The 18,760-nt window shown below is 39.6% G+C and overlaps 1 protein-coding gene across 1 annotated transcript in view; it reads left to right on the top strand.

Annotated features, from left to right (window-relative positions):
• The first annotated feature begins 1,390 nt into the window (after positions 1-1,390).
• The window catches only part of rgs17 (regulator of G protein signaling 17), a 34,442-nt gene continuing 17,072 nt past the window's right edge, over positions 1,391-18,760 (top strand). Inside the window, exons 1-3 of the mRNA XM_041789934.1 lie at positions 1,391-1,526; positions 10,823-11,223; positions 17,945-18,075. Coding sequence (XP_041645868.1) covers positions 11,221-11,223; positions 17,945-18,075 — 134 coding nt within the window. The 5' untranslated portion in view covers positions 1,391-1,526; positions 10,823-11,220. The remainder of the gene's footprint in view (positions 1,527-10,822; positions 11,224-17,944; positions 18,076-18,760) is intronic.

The raw sequence follows: 18,760 nt of genomic DNA, 5'->3' as shown, positions 1-18,760 counted from the left end.
AGAAAACAAACCGGTGAAAGAATACAGAAGCTGATTTTAAAGTCTTCTTGATGAGGATTTATTCCTGAAAATTTGACATCATATCATAGATTGCAATGGCAATATTAGCTACAGAAAAGTCAACGTCAGAGAAAGAAAGTCTGCTTGGCTGTGTGTGCTCAAAGGGCAATACTGAAATCATTCAGTCATTTCATTCAAATACCATACAGGTACTGCTGTTTCGCTGCTTAGAAAGAATGATACAGAAAAACGTCTTCTGTGCAGTTTTATTAAACATTACAAAAATATCCCTGCATGAAACAGATGCATGGTCTTAAAGACTTGAAAAAATGTTTCAAAGAGCTATCTTTTATTGCTTTTGTAGCGTTCATGGTGCGAAAATCAAGTAGATTTCAGTTTAAATGACCTCAGAGCTACAGATACTGTTGATACTGCTGCTCATAACATACCATTATTCTTTGACATCTACAGCATACTGGATCATCATAGTGAAGACATTTTTAAGAGACATACCATAAACTAGTGGATCCTAAATTGTGTGTGTAACACACTTGTGTTAAGGCAAGTCGAGGTGTACCATGGTATTTTATTCAACCATACATTATCACTGCAACAACTAGACGACAATTTAAAAAAATATACAGTAACGTGTTTAAGAGGCTTTTTTGCATGAATATAAATATGTGGCTTGAGATTCTGGCTTTATCTTAGGAAGGCCTTGGTCAAAAAAATCTTTAAAAACGACTTCTTTAGACTACAATTATTCATTTTGTAAGAATATAGTACAGCAGGAGGCAAAATGTAAAGAAGTACTATATATATTCCTCTATATTTGGATGTTTTATATAGAAAGACTTGAAGGGATTTGAATTCAAATCGTCTTAAGTGTCTAATTTTACATACATTGCTCTAAAAAAACACAAGAGGTTATATGTAACGGTTTATAAAGACAAGCTACATTTTCTCAGTTTTCACCATAATGAGTAATGGTCTTTCTTACAACCTCCCCGTGGGTCTCTTTCTCTAACTTTTGGATTGCATTTTCTATAGATAGAGAGTCGTTTATTGTCATTGCATTGTAAAAACGCAACGAAATTACGTTTGGCAGTCTCCTGTGTAGCAGCAAACACAGTGGTCCACACGGTGGTTAGAAATCCGCAGCCTCACATACCTATACCTGCCTTAAGATGAATGTAGAGCAAAAATTTCGATAATACTCAAAGAAATGTCCAGTTACGTGCATCTTAGATGTAATTTGAACCGCCGTGTATTACAGACTGAATATGTGGATCCTCAGCAGTGCATCTTCTCATCGACTGCAGCCACACAGCACCGGTGGCAGCGCGCCTGCGCAGTGCATCCAGGGGCTCGGTGGCGTTCGGTGCTGAAGTGGGGCGGATGGCAGAAAACCAGCAGCGATGGACGTTACACCGCGGGATTCCCACTAACGATGTCTTTAAACAAACATCGGAACACCGCGTTTTCACACCTATCGCCCTAGGACGCTGACAGCCCAACAGAAAGGGGTAAGATGCTGTTTATTGTGTGCTAACGCTCCACACAGGCAGGCTAGCTGGCATTAGCACGGCGCTAGCTGCTCGCTGCTCAGCTCAGCTGCCACCTCCTCCTCCTCTCTCGCTGCGAGAGGTAGCGGATCCCGGGCTGTCGGCTAAAGCTAGCAAGTACAAAGTGGGTGGTGTTTGATTTGTAAGAGATTTTCTGTACGACAGGCAGCACTGTGAAACCCTGTCTCTGATGTGGTATCAGCCCGTGGTGTGAGCTAGGAGGGGATCTCCTCACTCTCCCCGGCATGCTGTGACCTGCAGCGGCGGGGCTCAGATGTTTCGGACAGCTGCAGGAGAAACCGTGCAAAACAGGCAGCCCAGCAGCTAGCCAGCAGAGCTAGTGCTCAGGGTCCGATGATCCTCACTACTCCTTTTCTGAAGATATGCACGGGCCCTCAGGCAGATGCAACAAACTCCAGGGCTGCGACAGGAAACTGCATGTATGCACCATAAACTATCCTGGCAACTCATCTCCATTTAACAGTGTCTCGACTCACAGAAACTCTTTTCTTCTTCTGTCAAGATATCACGCTTGGAGCACCCACATTGCTGTTTCCCATGGGTGTGTTGAGTCAGAGCAGCCCAGGTTTTGTTGCCACTACATCCTGACACACTTCCTGATTAATCTCATTCAGCTTTTACAACTTATTCTCATTTTACTCATTCAGCTTTTCATAAACACGAGCTCTCTTACCAGAGTATGTGACTTTGATGTTATTTGCTTGTAGGGTGGAGATATGCCACACTGAAGAGATGTATCCTTAAACAGGGAAACCGTGCAGTACAAATAAACCAAAGAGGCAGGGTTCATTCAGTGACACTTAAATATCTAAAGACACTGTATGATATAGCTAACATGTCACAAGATTTAGTACTTGTGTTCCTTGTTTAAATTCAATCACAAGTAAGTGTTTTAAAGGATAGATGAGTTTTTTTAATTTCAAGCAGGGTTATAGAAGTTGATTGTTAATAGAAAGTAGAGCCCGACCGATATGAGATTTTTGGGGCCGATATCGATATTGGGGGCTAAAAGCCGATATCTGATATATCGGCCAATATATGAAATAAGAACATTAATATACACAGGATATATACTGTACATGAACACAAATGTGGACATGTGAATAACCAGTTGCATTTATCTTTGTTTATGTCACAAAGATGCAACTGAGACTACATTAAAATGCTGTAAAATAATCTAATATTTTGGCTGTGGATCATATTAGACAGGAAAATGATAAATGGAGAGCCGTATTAACATCATTGTGGTAAATATGCACATAGAATATGTTTACAATGTGTTTTTTAATAACCCTGAGGAAGGCCACAAGCTTAAGTGCACCTGTTTTATAAAGTTGTTCTCTAAAGATCTACTGTTAGTGAAACTTTCTGTCTCCACACTGGTAGAATATGTAACAGGAAAGATAAACACCATATGAATGCTTTCCTGGTTTGTGCTTTTCAAAGTAAAAGCCCGGTTTAGCATTTTATAGAGAAACTCCTTTCACTTGTACAGAATGCTTTTATTTTGAAAAGTTCCCGACAAACTTCCACTGTACACTGAATGAAGTCGCTTTTATAAGGGGGGTTTATTGAGTTAAAACTTATGAAGAAGGACAGGGCTTTGAGAGCAGGCCAGGGAGATGTGGCTGACAGGCAGAAAACTCATGCCCTGTGTGCAAGCTGCACCTGCAGGATTCGGAGCTGACACGCGTGGCACACGCAAGCAGCAAAACAAGCCGAGTGAGTCCGACTGCAGCAGGGATTGGTCTGCTTGTGAGTGCTTAGGGACGAGAATGGCAGCCCCTGCTGCTCAGTGAGAAGAGCAACAACGATATGTGCTTTCACGTCAGAGTCTCCTAAACTCTCCAGTAACACCAGAAAAAGTTGCTAGATTCGTTGCTAGTCGCTTTTTGAAAAAGGGTTGCTAGAGGGGTCTGAAAACTCGCTAAATATAGCAACAAAGTCGCTAAGTTGGCAACAGTGAGTGGGGGAGCGCTGCTGCTGCACTCTGCGTCTGGGGGGGAGGGGCCAGGCACTCGGGCTGAGTTCTGCACGGATACACACAGAGCGACAGGAGCAAAAAGAGAGAGACAAAATCCCAGCGCAGCGATAAAAGTTTATCGGCTACATATTGGCCAGTGTTGATCAATCTGTGAAATGCTGTAATTGGCCTGATTAATTGGCCCGCCGATAAATCGATAGGACTCTAATAGAAAGTGTAATTGCCACAGGGGATGCTGACCCCTTTTGTGAGAACATGGCAGCAATGCCAACCCTAAAGCAAGGCTTTTTACTGGCTATGGGGTCTTGTTTTTCCTCGTAGCTTTACCTAATTTGAAGAAAAGTTTAAAGATAAAACAATAGGTTATTAGAAAGCATATGACCCTAAATGCCTGTTGGGGGCCAGAAAGAGGGTGGCAGCCATTAGGAATGACTGGGAATAGAGGACAGTTAGTACTTTACAGCCTGAAATGGACTTGTGTGCTGCAATTATTATCAGAAAAATTTTACATACATTGAGTAGGATACCTACACTTTACAAAAGAGGGATTTTTTACTACAGTTTAACTGATTTACCTGGCATGGAGGCGATCATAAACACTCAGTCCTGCAGATTACCTAGTGTCTTCTGTCAAGATGAAGGGTGACAAGAGTCTAGAGAAGTTTAGTCTTGGGCTAAGAGGTTAGCTGAGCCCCTGTAACTTAAAAAAAAATCTCTTTTTCACAAACATGCTTTTAATTGAGGCGCTGATGTACTATCGAGAGAATAAACCTTGTGGAGTAAGAGACAGAGTAATAATGAGCCATTCACAAACCAACCTGTTCTATGAAATGTGAGCCACTGTAGCTAACTATTCATTATTTCATCTAGAGCTGGGCGATATGGCCTAAAATTGATATCCCGATATACTACACGATATGTATCGCGATATTTTGAAATGTCCTCTGAGCAGCTGTGTAATGTTTAATTCAGCCCCAAAGGACACTAGTTTGGTGATTAAAATAGACTGTTCTATCGGGGTTTTTTAATAAAATTGTATGCAGAAAGGGTAAAAATCAATATTAAGTCAAATTTAGCAGTTTTATTTTGAAAAGGACTTCATTCAATCTTTTACTAATAAATTAAAAATACATAAATCATGAAATACTCGGTCTTTTACAGTGTATGGAAAGTCCTGAAATGTTTTCTGTGTTATGTTTACTATTGCTGATTATAAAATGATTATTTTCCTCATTAAGGGTGAAGCAAACCTACACAAAACTCACAAATCCTGCGTGCAGCCAATGGCCTGCAGTCTAGTCCATCATTCAGGCTCACAGCTGTGATTATATTAGTCCATTATCTGTGCTGATGAACGCTGGACCAGTTTCTGAGAAGTTCATAACACGAGAGCATCTTTTGACTTTATTCAAGAAACTGTGATCATGGGGAAAAAAAGCTTGTCTGGAGGCAGGGACATTTTAAAACCACTTTGTCAGTCTTTTGAACTGTTGAGGATGAGATAAGGCTCTGTAGTTGTGGATCACATTTGTCTGTTGCTGGGCCGTCTTCTCTCTGACATGTACGTCTCTTGCAAGGAGAGGTCAGCAAAATGATCACGCCCAAGCAAATCACGTATTCTGGGTTAAGTGTCTTTATGAGATTTTTAAATCCTGGCTTTTCAACAACACTGGGCTCATGTCTTTAACAACGTGTTGTGTTACTGCTGCCGTTATCTCGGAGTCATTTTGCGGCGTATTTTATCTAATACCACGTGCATCGAGTATACTTGATATATCGCCCAGCCCTAATTTTATCCACATTTAAAAAGCCAAACTGGTACCAAATGAAGAGCTGTTTGGGAGCCAAACAACCAGCTCTACTGAGCTGAGCCAAATTATCTGGATCTCTGAAGAGAGACGTAATTCCCATGACAACGAAAGGGAGTGGAGCAGAGTTTCCCAGCATTTGCCGGTCTTTGGCCAGCTCAAGTGCGGATGTCCGGCAGATGAAAATATTACTGGTCAAAATGCCTGGCAGAAAATATGCCATTGACCAGATAAGTAAATACTGAATACTTGCATATCATATTTTGTGTTACCTAAAAGATATGTTGCAAGAATCCTTAAATCTAACTCAAAGTAATCTTACTATACCTACTTTCCCTGCAGTGCAGGGATTGTTTTATCGACTTAGTCAGCAAACTCATGGCTAATTAAGGTGCATATATATATTCAAGATGACACAGTTGATGTCAAACTGAGCCTATCTCTGAGAGACTTCAGCGCTACTGGAAGCTATGCAGAGAAATCTGTACCAGAACACCAATGTAAAACAGAATTTTAATCTCAATGAGTTTTTTTACTGTTTAACCAAAGGTTTAATATCATCAGCGGTATGGAAGGATTTTGAGTTAGTCATCACTGCAAGTAATAAAGAGGCTAAAACAATGAACGGTAGACAGCTGAGCGGCTTAAACACCGATGCAGCAGTCAGGAGGGAAAGGCCTACGCCAAGCAGAGTTTTAGTGGACTTTGATGAGTGGGTAAATCTACCTGTGATCAATTCTCAGATAAAGTGGGACTATATTAAACACAGAATCACATCGTGCAGAATGGCATGGACCGTTTGGAGTTGATAGCAAGGGCTCCATCTCATCTTCCTCATAGCTGGTTGTTAATGCTCGGGGCGTCCTGGCTAATTAGCAGCACCAACGAAGGATAAGCCATTGATGAGAGAGGACTGGACCGGACTATCCTCTGTGTCAAAATGTCAGAATGATGATTTCTACTAAAGGAAAATACTATACAATTTGATTTGAAGCTTGATTATTGAAACCAAAACCTTACTGGTGAATATGTTAAACAGTGGTAATCTTGTACGATAGATGCATGTAAGGGTTTTGTTTGTTTGCTTGTGTCTTTTTGTGTACAGTCCTTTTGTTAGCAATATACTACTTATGCACAACAGCAAAGGTTATGAAAGTATACAGCGACTTTAAAAAATATTCAGCTCATTGGAATTGCAGCTCTTTTATTGATTTTAATAAATCAATCATGGTCAATAAAATTTGGCTTTTTTTAACAAAAATTTTGCAAAAAATGTTGATTTCAAAGTGGAAACAGATTTCTTCTAAGTGATGACTATCAAATAAGAATATGTGCTGAACAATAAGTGACTGCATAAATATTCACCCCCCTTCTGGTCAGTATTTAGTAGATGTACCTTTGGCTGCAATCTCAATCCAGCTTGCACATCCGGACACTGCAGTTTTACTCCATTCTTCTTGGCAAAACTGCTCAAGCTCTGTCAGACTACATGGGGACCAGGCTTGAACAGTCCTTTTCAAGTCCAGCCACAGATTTTCTATTAGATTGAGGTCTGGGCTTTGACCCAAACTATCCTCTGTGTAGCTTTTGTCTTTTCAGGACTACTCCCAATAAACCACGATGGTTGGATTTATTGCTTTAGCAGAGGTTACAGTTCCTGTATATCACCATGAGGGCTAATATTAGACGACCAATGTAAGACTCGTTTTTCCTTTAAAATGCGGAGTTTTAATGGTGTGTCTAGTTAACGGAGCACCAGCGAGTTATATGTCTGGACAATTTGTTGTTGTCAGTGGAGGATGGTATTTGACTGTTGTAGGCTGCTAAATTATGGTAGCGGCTAATGTGCTAACAGGCTAACTGTGCTAATGTAAAGCTAAGCGCTGTTGTTGAATGAAGGCATATATTGTGTAACTGACTGCCTGTGTGTCAGGGAAAGCACATAGCTTTAATTTTGTTTGTTCAAACTGCTTACACAAAGATAAATAAGAGAAAGTCTTTGTGCAGTATTTCCAAGGTCTGGTCATGTGTCTGTGTCTACCAGACTGTAATAACAGGCTAACAGTTACTCTGGTTGTTACTCTCTGTGGCTTGGTACTGTCACTGTCATGTTTGGAAATAAAAATGTGTCCCCTATTCCTGCCTGCTACCATTTTTCTGTGGAATTATTTTTTTATTTTGTAACTTTTTAAAAACCTTTTTTCCAGAATATTTCACTACTTAAGGACACAAAAGTAGCTTAATAATTAAGATTTTTTTCTCACACTTTTAACACTTGGCATAGTCATTAACAGCTCAAAACATGGCTTTGTGATGTAGAAATCCCTTCTTGCCCCCCATCTGGAGTTCTCTGCTGCTGCGTGACATAATCTGCAAAGAACCTATTCTGGGGTATATTTTATTCAAGAGAACTTTCTCAGTACTTATTTTCAGCCAGGAGGACACTTGGTTTGACACAATGCAGTATATGCATGCTCCTCAGCCTGAGGGGCTATGATTGGCTGTTAAACTCTAAGGGCTTTAAAAGAGACAATATATGAATTGAAAGGTAAAAGATAGCACTGTTTTTTTTTTTTACAGAAACTACAGCCAAACTAATGTTTTAAAACAATATTTGTACACTAGAAATAAGAAAAGTAACAATGACACCATATGGCCTTTCTCAAATCTGTCTAACCATTGTAAAAAAGATTGTGAAACTATTATCAGTGTAAAAACTACTTGCTTACTTGAACAATTAGTTGACTAAAAATAGTTTTTAAAAAATCATTAGTATGTCAGTTTACCAGTTGATTTATGGACCCAGTAATGAAGCCTTTGTACAAAATGTGCACATGCACCAGAGGCTCTTCATATATATATATATATATATATATATATATATATATATATATATATACACACACATACATACATACATACAGTGCTTAACACATTTATTAGACCACCACCCAAAGAAAGGTTTATGCCACAGCTACCCTAAATTAACAGCATTGGTAATTACCAAAATCATTTTTTATCTTTCTCTAATGGTTAATACGCCAATATGTAGAAGCTCTTTAACTCAAATGATATATATATATATATATTTTTTTAAGATTTATTTTTGGCCTTTTTTGCCTTTATTAGATAGGACAGTGGATAGAGTCAGAAACAGGGAGGAGAGCGGGGAGAGACATCCAGGAAATAGTGCCACGGGCCGGACTCGAACCTGGGTCGCCTGCGTATATGGCGTGCGCCTTAACCACTCGACTACCGGCGCGCCAACCCAAATGATATTTTTAATGCTAAAATATAATTATTATTGTTATCCATGAATTTTCAAATGTACTGATTTACAAAAACACTGAATAAATAATAAAGCACATTATTATTTCTTTATTAATATGTCAAATTGTAGTTATTTACTTGCATTCCTGAACAGAAAAATTAGTTTAAGTGGTTGAATGTTAAGCTTGATTAATTTCTGACTTCTCAGAAAGGCCCAGTGAGCCAGCTCAAATTTGGGTATAAAAAGGTGAATTCAGTTTGAAATTCCCCATTCCTGTTCAAAATGGTAAAACGTGGAGAGCTCACTGAAAATCAAAGAGTCCGCATTAAAGCATTTCATGATGCTGGATGGTCTCTGAGACAAGTATGACAGGTGGTCTAATGAATTTGTTAAGCACTGTATGTGATCTCATCATCATGAGAAAGCAAAATGTGTTATTCTATAATGAGATAAATGTATCCATTACAACAGGAAAGCCAGCTTTTTATTCAGAGATAACCAGAAAAACACGATGAAAATGTTATAAAAATTTGAATTGCATGGCCATGTTGGGCTCAGTTGGTTGTTAAAGTGTCTTGCTGGTTTGAGTCACAACCTTACTTCAGTGCAGTGATAGTGCATCAGATAAAGAGTCTGCAGTGCTGAGGACAACATGCAGACACTTCTAAGCTGCTGTTATGAGTAAGCACGTTGTTGGAACAGTAACTTCTGTATGAACATATGCAGCATCAGGAAGAGGCTCTGTGGATTCAAGCTCACTCGCCTTCAAATGGTATTGGTTAGATTTAGTGTTGTGATGTCAAGAAAGTGTTCGAGCTTTACGACAGCACCATTAGTTTACTTTTGACTTGACAGGCCTTCCTGTTCTTTTTGCTAATTAGTGGTCTGCATCTTCTGGTGTAGCCTCTGTACTTTTGTTCCTGAAGTCTTCTTTGAACAGTAGACAGCGATACCTTTGCTCCTGCCCTCTGGATGTTGTTGCTGATGTCACTAACAGTTGTTTTAGGGTCTTTCTTTACAGCTCTCAAAATGTTTCTGTCATCAGCTGCTGATATTTTCCTTGGTCTACTTGTTCGATTTCTGTTACTGAGTGCACCAGTGCTTTCTTTCCTCTTCAGGACATTCCTAATAGTTGTACTGGCAATGGCCGATGTTTGTGCAATGACTCTGATTAATTTTCCATCTTCTCTCAGCCTCACAATTGCTTGTTTTTCACCCATAGACAGCTGGTTGGTTGGTTACACCTCTAACTGCAAATGCAGTCTGCCCAGGCAAAACCCAAATCTGAAACTGACCGTGGAATTCAGCACTGTTTTTTTGTGTTAATAATCAAAGTCATTGGACGCACCTGGGCAACAAAACATACCTGTCAGTCACATGTTACAATACTTTTGCTCACATGAAAAATTGGTGGGTTCAAAGAAAGAGTTCTATCTTCTAAGTCATGTATCAGATCCAGATGTAAACACCTGGAAATAAAATCTGAAATGTTGATCTCTTGTCTCATATTCATCGTTTGATTTCAAACCCGAATGTTTTCAGTCTACGGCAAAAATAAAAGGAACTGGGCCCATCGTTCCAGTACTTTTGGAGGGGACTGTATAAATCAGTGGTTTCTATTTTTATTACTTTTAATTTTCAAAGTGGAAAAAACAAAATCTGTCATTTAAACAAGAATGAATAATTTGACACCAACCAGTGATCATCATCTTACCAACAATAAACTGAATGTCAACTGTATGAACAGAGAGGACTGGTAATTATAAGCCCCATTTCTAATTTGAAGCACTATTTTTTTGTGTGTGTGTGTGTGTTAATTATTTTAAATATTGTTATTATTATTACCAAAAAAGTCTGTCTATAATGGGATGTATCTGCTGATACTGGCACATAAGTTTGCAGTAATACAGAACGGATAATGTGTGTGGAAACCAGCATTTTTCTCTGTGCACCTTTGATCTGATATTTGTAAAAACCAACAGAAGTTTAAGCCCTAGGTGCTCCTTTATTGGATAACTTATTCTTTTTCTAACCTTCCAAAAAGTGCAAGTAAAACTCTTATATTTGCATGTTTGACAGTGCCACCTCCTCTGCTTTTTGCCTCTTTCTGAGAAACAGAAACATGCTATGTCACAATTCTGACTGTGAGCCTTGTCTTTTTCTTATTTTTCAGATGCTGTACCTTCACTGCTCCATGTGCTCTCAAGTCCATAAATGACCCTTTCACCAAAATCTGAGGAGGCCTAGGAGGTGCCGGCGAGAGAAACAAAAAGAGAGAGAGAGTAAAACAAGGAAGGAAGAGCAGGAGGAAATCATATTTTCGCCTCAGCTGTCAGGTATCCCTCTATGTGCCAGTCAGTCAGGGATGGTCAGACCAGTAACCTCTGCTCCCCGTGGTGAAAAGAAGCTCCCTGTGTCTCCAGTGAGCCAAACGGCCTGTCCATTCACCAAACAGACACCAGGACAGTCCACCAGTCAGTCACTCCATCAACCAGCCTGCTATCATCCAGCAACTTCTTACCTCATGCCATGACTGCCCTGTCTGACCTGTTTTTAGGAACTCGCTAATTCATGGTAAGTTTGGCTGTTGTGATTGTGTGATTCATGTATCTTCAAGTTTGTTTAAAAAATGTTTAAATGAAAAGATGAGTGACATTTTGTGTGAGTTCAGTCTGGTTTTGAGCTTCAAAGTTTCTGTGTAAAACATTCCTTTAGCTTGCTTATTCCAACCCAGAGCGTTTACACTCCTAATATAGACTATCTTATCAGATTCTGTGTAAGATAACGGCTGTCCCCTATCACCTCCGCAACAAAGAGTGACTGTTTTTAAGATTTTGATGCCCACTGATGCCTCACTGATGTAAAGATGATGCTTTATGGCTAAGAGAGGGTGAAAATGTGTAGAATTGTTAATAAGTGCAATTCAGAAGGAATTTATTGAATAAACCAGCTATTTACTGCTGTATACAGGAATATACACTTGAAGAAAATAGAAAGAAACATACATTTAAGAAACATGCAATTGTGGGATGAGTAGCAGAGCTGAGTGTGTGGGTTGCGCTCATGAAAATTTCCCAAATCCTCTCTGCCAGTGCCAAACAGCTTATTTTGCTGCCACTATTAACCCTTGTTTTGAGCTTGTGGTACCCCCAGGTTCTGACAATCAGGTGCAAGTCAGGCACCTGATTGTCAGAACCTGTAAGTATGGGCCCTGCTACAGTGCTAACAAGGCTCCTGTTTTCAAATGATAAGATATATCAACCTGCCTTGGTTCTTTAGATTGCAATCTTCCAATCCACCAAACTACTGCTACTGCTCATCCCACAAATGCATGTTCCTAACAAATGTGGCACCATTACAAAGGGATAATCAGGCTTTCCAGTGGAATAAGATTTATTGTAAAGAAGCATTGTTACAACAAAGAAATAATTAACCAAACACAAATTTCCTTACTTTTTGTGCTAATTTTGTATCCATCTCTGTTCTTATCTACTCAGTTACCACCTTACTATAAAAAAGAAAGAAGCAGAAAAAGAAAGAAGCAGTTTGATTTCATTCTAATTCTGGCTAAAAGTTAAAAAACTAGAACCTTGTGAGTTATTTTTTAAAAGCTTCGGTGTTGTCATATTTGCACCTCTGTGATACCTAAACCCAGCCATGTGCTGGGTAAGACCCACCTCAGGATTAATTAAGTGCCTGAAATAGCAAGAAGGCAAACCTTGTCCTCCAAAATAATCTGTCACAGAAGTTACATTTTTACTGAAACCACAGTAAATAAAAAGTGCATTTTTTCTGTTCTGTTCTGTTAAACAGGGAGAATGTAAGTTAAAAATTATGTCTGATCTCCATGGGCCCCTATATTAGAACTGGCCCTAGAAGACTTTGCCTTTTTACCCCCTTATGCATAACTTCACACTCCTCTAAATATTTTCACCATGATCATCTTTCTCATTCGTCACTTTTTTGCACTTGCATCATTTTATTTGCATTTCAGCTCCATATTTGCATCTCCCGTCGATGCATTCTGCTTTTCCAACTTCAGCACGAACCTGTATTTGCTGTCGTTTGCATCTACCGGCCTGTTTTTTCTACAGACACTGCCGGTGGCTAAATAACTGATGGCTCCTTCACTGTCCGGAGGGCAGCATTTACATAATAGGCAGGCAGATTGTCTTATCCTCACCTGATATGAATCTTCACTGTCGTGAAAAGGATGTGTGTGAATGTGCAGAATGGTACTGGAGAGCATTTTTCTTTTTTATTCAAAGTTGTAAATCATTTAAAGGAGTTTAATTTTAACATGACGTCACAGGTAAGACTCCTTTTAATAACTACGTTTCAGGTAATAAGTAATAAGTTTTGACTCTTTATTCCCAAGCTCCAGTTTCCCAAATAATGCCGCTTAGTCTGTCTTTACCTTCATCTGGTCGCAGGAGAAGAATTTTATCCTACCATTACATCATCGTCTTCTACCAGTTTTCTTGACGCTTACTGGAAAATTATTTTTAGTTGAACAACCTGTCAGAAAGTTGATATAATTTAAGCTAACTTAGCAGTAGGATGAGGGTTTTTGTGATCTGTAAAGCTGATAAGTAGCAAAACTATGTGTTACTATGTTTTTCCTACGATCTTATATGGGCTGTTGGTATTTAGGCATTTCAGTGGTTTTATAGAGGGTGTTTTTGTCTTTCAAGAGTAGGCAAAAGTGTTAGAGCTATTGTGGCTACTGTATACAATCACAGTGGATCTTCACACACTATACCTGTAGCATCGGGCAAATTTACCCTCAAAGTAACTCCAAAGACCACGAGAAAGCACCATGTCATGACTGGCACATATTGGCCCATCGTGACATAAGGGAAATTTTTATATTGTTGGAAAAGATGTAAAATGATGTGTTGCAATCCCATAAACATAGCTTTTCAAAGTAATCTGTTATGGGAAACTTTAGGCAAACATTGCTGCTTCCATACCCAAGTTTCTGAATTTAGATAGCAGCAGAGTTTTTTTTAAGTGATTATAAATCAAGATTAAAATTTAAGGCTTGAAGAACACTGTAGTTCTGTTTCAAGTGTGAAAGTGGAAGCAAAATAACAGACCTTTTTGTTGCATTTCAAAGAAACGTGCAGAGATTGGCAGCCAAATAGACAGTTTGTGGGGTGACCTTAACTGAGGTGACAACTCAGCGTATGCACATGCCTCTGCAACATATACAATTGCAGGACAGTGAAAGTGAAGGAAAAGAGCTGGAGTAGTTTCTGTCTATTCATCTGCTTTCTTTCACTTAACTGGGTCTGGGTCGCAATACTCTCCCTAGCAACATTTTCCAGCTCTTGAAAAATTAATCCTGGGGATTTCTGAGGTGTTCACATAGCAGAGGAGATATATAATCCCTCCAGCGAGTCTAGGGTCTACTACTGGGTCTCCTCCCAGTTGGACACAACTGGTAGACCTCCACAGAGAGGCAACCAGGAGCCATCCTAGGGCACAGTGAAATTCTAGTTTTTGCCAAATTCTGTTTTTCTTTTTTAATTATTTGGAATTCTGTTTTTTACCTTGACACTAATTTCACTTTCAGAGAGCACATGCTGTTTATGTAAGTGAATAAAATGTCCACTGATTAAATAGAAATAATGGTTGTTTGAACAACCTTGATATAAACTAATGATACTCAGGGGTAATAGTAAAATATTTTCCAACATTATGAGACAAAAATCGTGAGAGTTTGAGGACTTCCATATGTATAATAACACAGAGTCCTCTTTATAACAAATAAAGAAATCCTTCCATTCTCTCCAACACAGTGTTGGTAACTTAATAAGAAGATAAAATCAAAGTTAAATAGTTAAAGTAAAGCTGTTACCTAAACTTTCCTATACTCTCTCTCCATTTCCCTCTCCATTCTCGCTGTCTGTCGGTCTGATATCGGACCTGTACATTGAACGCAGACACATATTTGCTTATTAACCAAATAACATAACCTACAATATCAGTATCAAGACATATCTTTTATTTTATGAATGAAACTTTAAGCAGAAGTTACTGCAGAGAGCAAATTCTCTGTCTTCAAAAGTCAAAGTCAAAGTCAGAGTATCTTTATTGGTCTCCCTTTGGAGAAATTTGTCTTGGGCAGAGGGGCCTGCTGTACAGACAACACATTCAGCTCATTTGGCACATTTAACTCATGCATCCAGAATTGGTCAAAGAACAACCAAATACATAATAAATACAAAAAATAAAAATACATGGATCAGATAAAAAGTGCATACTAGCATCTCAGCGCAAATTTAGCATCACATGACCTCAGACTCTCTTGTCTCTCCTTTCTGAGCAATCTGCTCATTTATGAGCTTCACTGATGGTGGGATGAACGAGTGTTTGTATATGTTATGTTTACATAGAGGAACTCTGTACCTCCTTCCTGAGTTAAGTAAAACATTCAGAATGCAGTCCATGAGACGTATCAGATATAATATTGTCTGCAAGTGTGAGGGTTGTTTGTTCAAACAAGTCTTGGGGAGTTATAAGTACTGCCATACCAATGATTTTGCCTGCCGTTTTTGTCAGAAATAACATTTGAGTTTTTAATTTAACAGTTAAGTTGCCGAACCAGCTGGTAATACTGTACCTCAACACAGACTCAATAGTTGCTCTGTAGAAAATCAACATAATATTCTTACACACACCAAACACTCTGAGTCAATGGAGAAAATGCATGCGCTGGTGGATTCGGGCACAAACACTCTCCACTTGATCAATTTTTGCAGAAATCCAAGAAATCCCAAAGGGTTCACATACTTTTTCTTGCAACTGTATCTTTGTTTATTTCACAAAGATGCAACTTAGATGACATTAAAACGCTGTAATATGCTCTCTAAAACTTACGTGAAATAACTAGCATGCTCTTCTTGACTTGCCCTAACAAGGTGTTTCTGTGAGGATGTTAATGTCATGGGGCACTAAAGTGTAGTGTTATATTGTTTTATGAAGTCACAGCTTACTATGGAGTAAAAAAAATGCAGTTTCTCTCACTGCTTCTCTGGTCTTAGCCCTCTTCTCTGGTGCAGCTGAGTGAGTGAGTGGGGGAGAGCGCTTGTGTGTGAGGGGGAGGGCCAGGCACTCGGTCTGAGTTCAGCAGAGACCCACAGGAGCAGAGCAACAGAAGCAGAGCAACAGAATCCCCGCGCAGCAGAAAAGTTAATATATCAGCTACATATTGGCCGATGTTGATTAGTCTGTGATACGCTATAATTGGCCCTATTAATTGGCCCACTGATCAATCGGTCAGGCTCTACTTGTAATGTAAAGGAGGGGTGGGTGAGTGTTTGTGAAGTGATGCGCAGGTTGTGCCACATATTGGTTGTCCCCTGGAGTATTCTCCCCAGATATACATTCCTCTTTCTCACGAAAATTGCATTTCAGTCAAATTAAATCAATTTCCATTATAATTTGATAATAGATTCAATTTTTAATGGCCAGTTCCATCTGCGATTCTGTTAACACAGAAATCACAGGGCCCTACAGATGCCCGAACCACCTCCAGTGGCTCCTGAAGGAGCAGCAGCTCTACTTCAAGCTTCCTCTGGGTGTCCAAGCTCCTCCCCCCAGCCACCCTCCTGAGGAATCTCATTTCCTCTCATTGCTTGAACCTCTGATCTTATTCTTTCTGTCATTACTCAAAGCTCTTTACCATAGGTGAGAGTTGGAACATAGATCAAATGACTTTGCCTTATGGCTAAGCTCCCTATACACCACAACGGTACAATCCAACACCTGCAATACTGCAGATGCTGCCCCAATCTGTCTGTCATTGTAATGGTCCATTCTACCCTCACTCATGAACAAGACCCTGAAATAGCTGAACCCCTTCACCTGGGGCCAAGATTCACTCCCCACCCAGAGGGAGCAATCCACTCCACTTTAGACTTAGAGGTACTGACCCTCATCCTGACCACTTTGAACTTGGCTAATCTACCCCAGTGCAGAGATGAAAACTAAAAATCCTCCTCCACCCGGGTGCACCTCTAGATCCTGTCCATGTAAATCATAAACAGAATTAGAGCTAAGGGGCAGCCCTGGCGGAGGCCAACACGTACCAGGAGTGTGTCAGACTTTGTGCCTAGGATGTGCTCTCACTTTGGTTAGACAGGGATCTGACGGCACTCCTGGGATCTCATATTCCCGCAGCACCCCTACATGATTCCCCCAAGGGTTACAATCAAAAGCCTTCTCCAGGTCCACAAAACACATGTAGGCTGGATGAGCAAACTCCCATGCTCCCTCAAGAAGCCCTGCAAAGTAAAGAGATGTCCCACAGTGTTCCTTATACCATTTGGTCTAAAGTACTACTGTATCTGAGGTAGGGCTGCTGGAAAAAACACTGTTATAAAATCTTAATCAAGACTATTTTGACTGTTATTTTGAGATCTTTATCATAAAACACAGTTACCAATATTTCATAGCATCTGCACAACATGCATTTATTAACACACATGACCTAAATACTTGGAACACATTAAATAATCATTTTCAATAAAAATGAATAAACAAAACTACTTTTTCTGAAACTCAACTAATTGCCTAGCACTAATCTTAAGTTAAGGTCTAAATTATGTTAACTATTAACTGAAGTAAAAAGCACACACTGCACATTTCAAAGAGACATGTCACAGTGTTAGCAGAAACCACAACACTGTGTCTGCAATGGAAAGATGTGCCGGTCTCCTCTATAACAAATCAAAATGCAGAGACAGCTGCTGTATGCTCACAGCCTCGGTGTATGACAGGTGTGTATCTGTGACTGTTTAAATCCTTTCCTCCTCCTGTTGTCTCCTTTGCCTGGACAGAAAATGAAAAAGGAGGCGCTGGAAGGGTTAATACAAGTGTCTTTGTGGCATGAATTTGTTTATAATTTACACAGATGTGTGTCAGTGGTGTGTGTGATGTGTAGACCCTGCCTGTCTATTTCTGCTGTCTGCACCCAGTGAAATGTTTGTGTGTGCTTGTAGAGTCTGGCTGAGCCAATTGAGAGGACTGGCTTTGTGCCAGAAACCTTCGTACCGTACAAGGAAGGGAATCCTCTATCCTGCTTGAGTGCTCTCTCTCTCTTGCTTCATCTCTCTCTCTCCCTCTCTCATACACACATGCACTCACACACTAAACAACATTTATTTTTCTCTGCTCTAAAAAGATATCCCAAACATGTTTTTAGACTTTGGCACTGCACTTTTAGTTACAATATTGTCCTGTTTGAAGGGTATTTATTGTGTTTATTTTGTGTGTATCCTCTGTGAAGCCCCGCAGTGTGAGTGGAGTGGAGATGAGAAAAAGGCAGGCGGCACACATCGAGGCCCCTCCCCAGGCCCCTGGACAGCCCCGACCCAACACCTGCTGCCTCTGCTGGTGTGGCTGCTGCAAGTGTCTCTGGTAAGCATTCACTGTTATAAACTATTTGTTACTGTAATTCTGTACTTTAATATGTAGAACAGTATGATACTGTATAACTGTTTCATACATCCCTTAGAGGTGTGATGAGACTCTCCAAAAATATCAATATTGATATCGTATCGTATCAGGATGAAACTAATAATTTACACCCCTAATATTTTTGTCTTTAAACCATTTTTGTATGTCTGTGTTTTTTCACGTGGGCTTTGACACATCATACACACATCTCATTCACTGAGCAGTGAGTGTGTTTGTCAGACACCAAACTGCAGGTTTATTAGCAACTTTATCTCTGGTTTGTGGAGCAAAGCAGAGAAACTCTGTCTTAGGGCTGCAATAAATGATGATTTCAATCATTGATGAATCGGATGGTTATTTTCTGGATTAATCGATAAATCGGCTGTTTCCCAGGGAGCAGGGTCCCTTATTCAAAAATTGACATGGATATTCCAAAGCTGTCAAAATAATGTTAGAGTTTAAATGTCTTTATTCTAAAAACTAAAACAAAACTTTTTTTGAGTTCTGTTTTATTAAATAACTTGAACATTCCACAGAATAAACACAAAAAATATAATAAATTATTTTTAAAAATTATAATGATATTTTCTATGTTATTACTTTGCCTCCCTCCTCGCAAGTCTCGCAAGGTCTCGTGCCAACCCTA

The sequence above is a fragment of the Cheilinus undulatus genome, linkage group 6 (genome assembly GCF_018320785.1).
Source record: "Cheilinus undulatus linkage group 6, ASM1832078v1, whole genome shotgun sequence".
NCBI classification, from domain to species: domain Eukaryota; kingdom Metazoa; phylum Chordata; class Actinopteri; order Labriformes; family Labridae; genus Cheilinus; species Cheilinus undulatus.
Note: the sequence above shows the minus strand (reverse complement) of the source record. Positions and strands in the feature narration are given on the sequence as shown.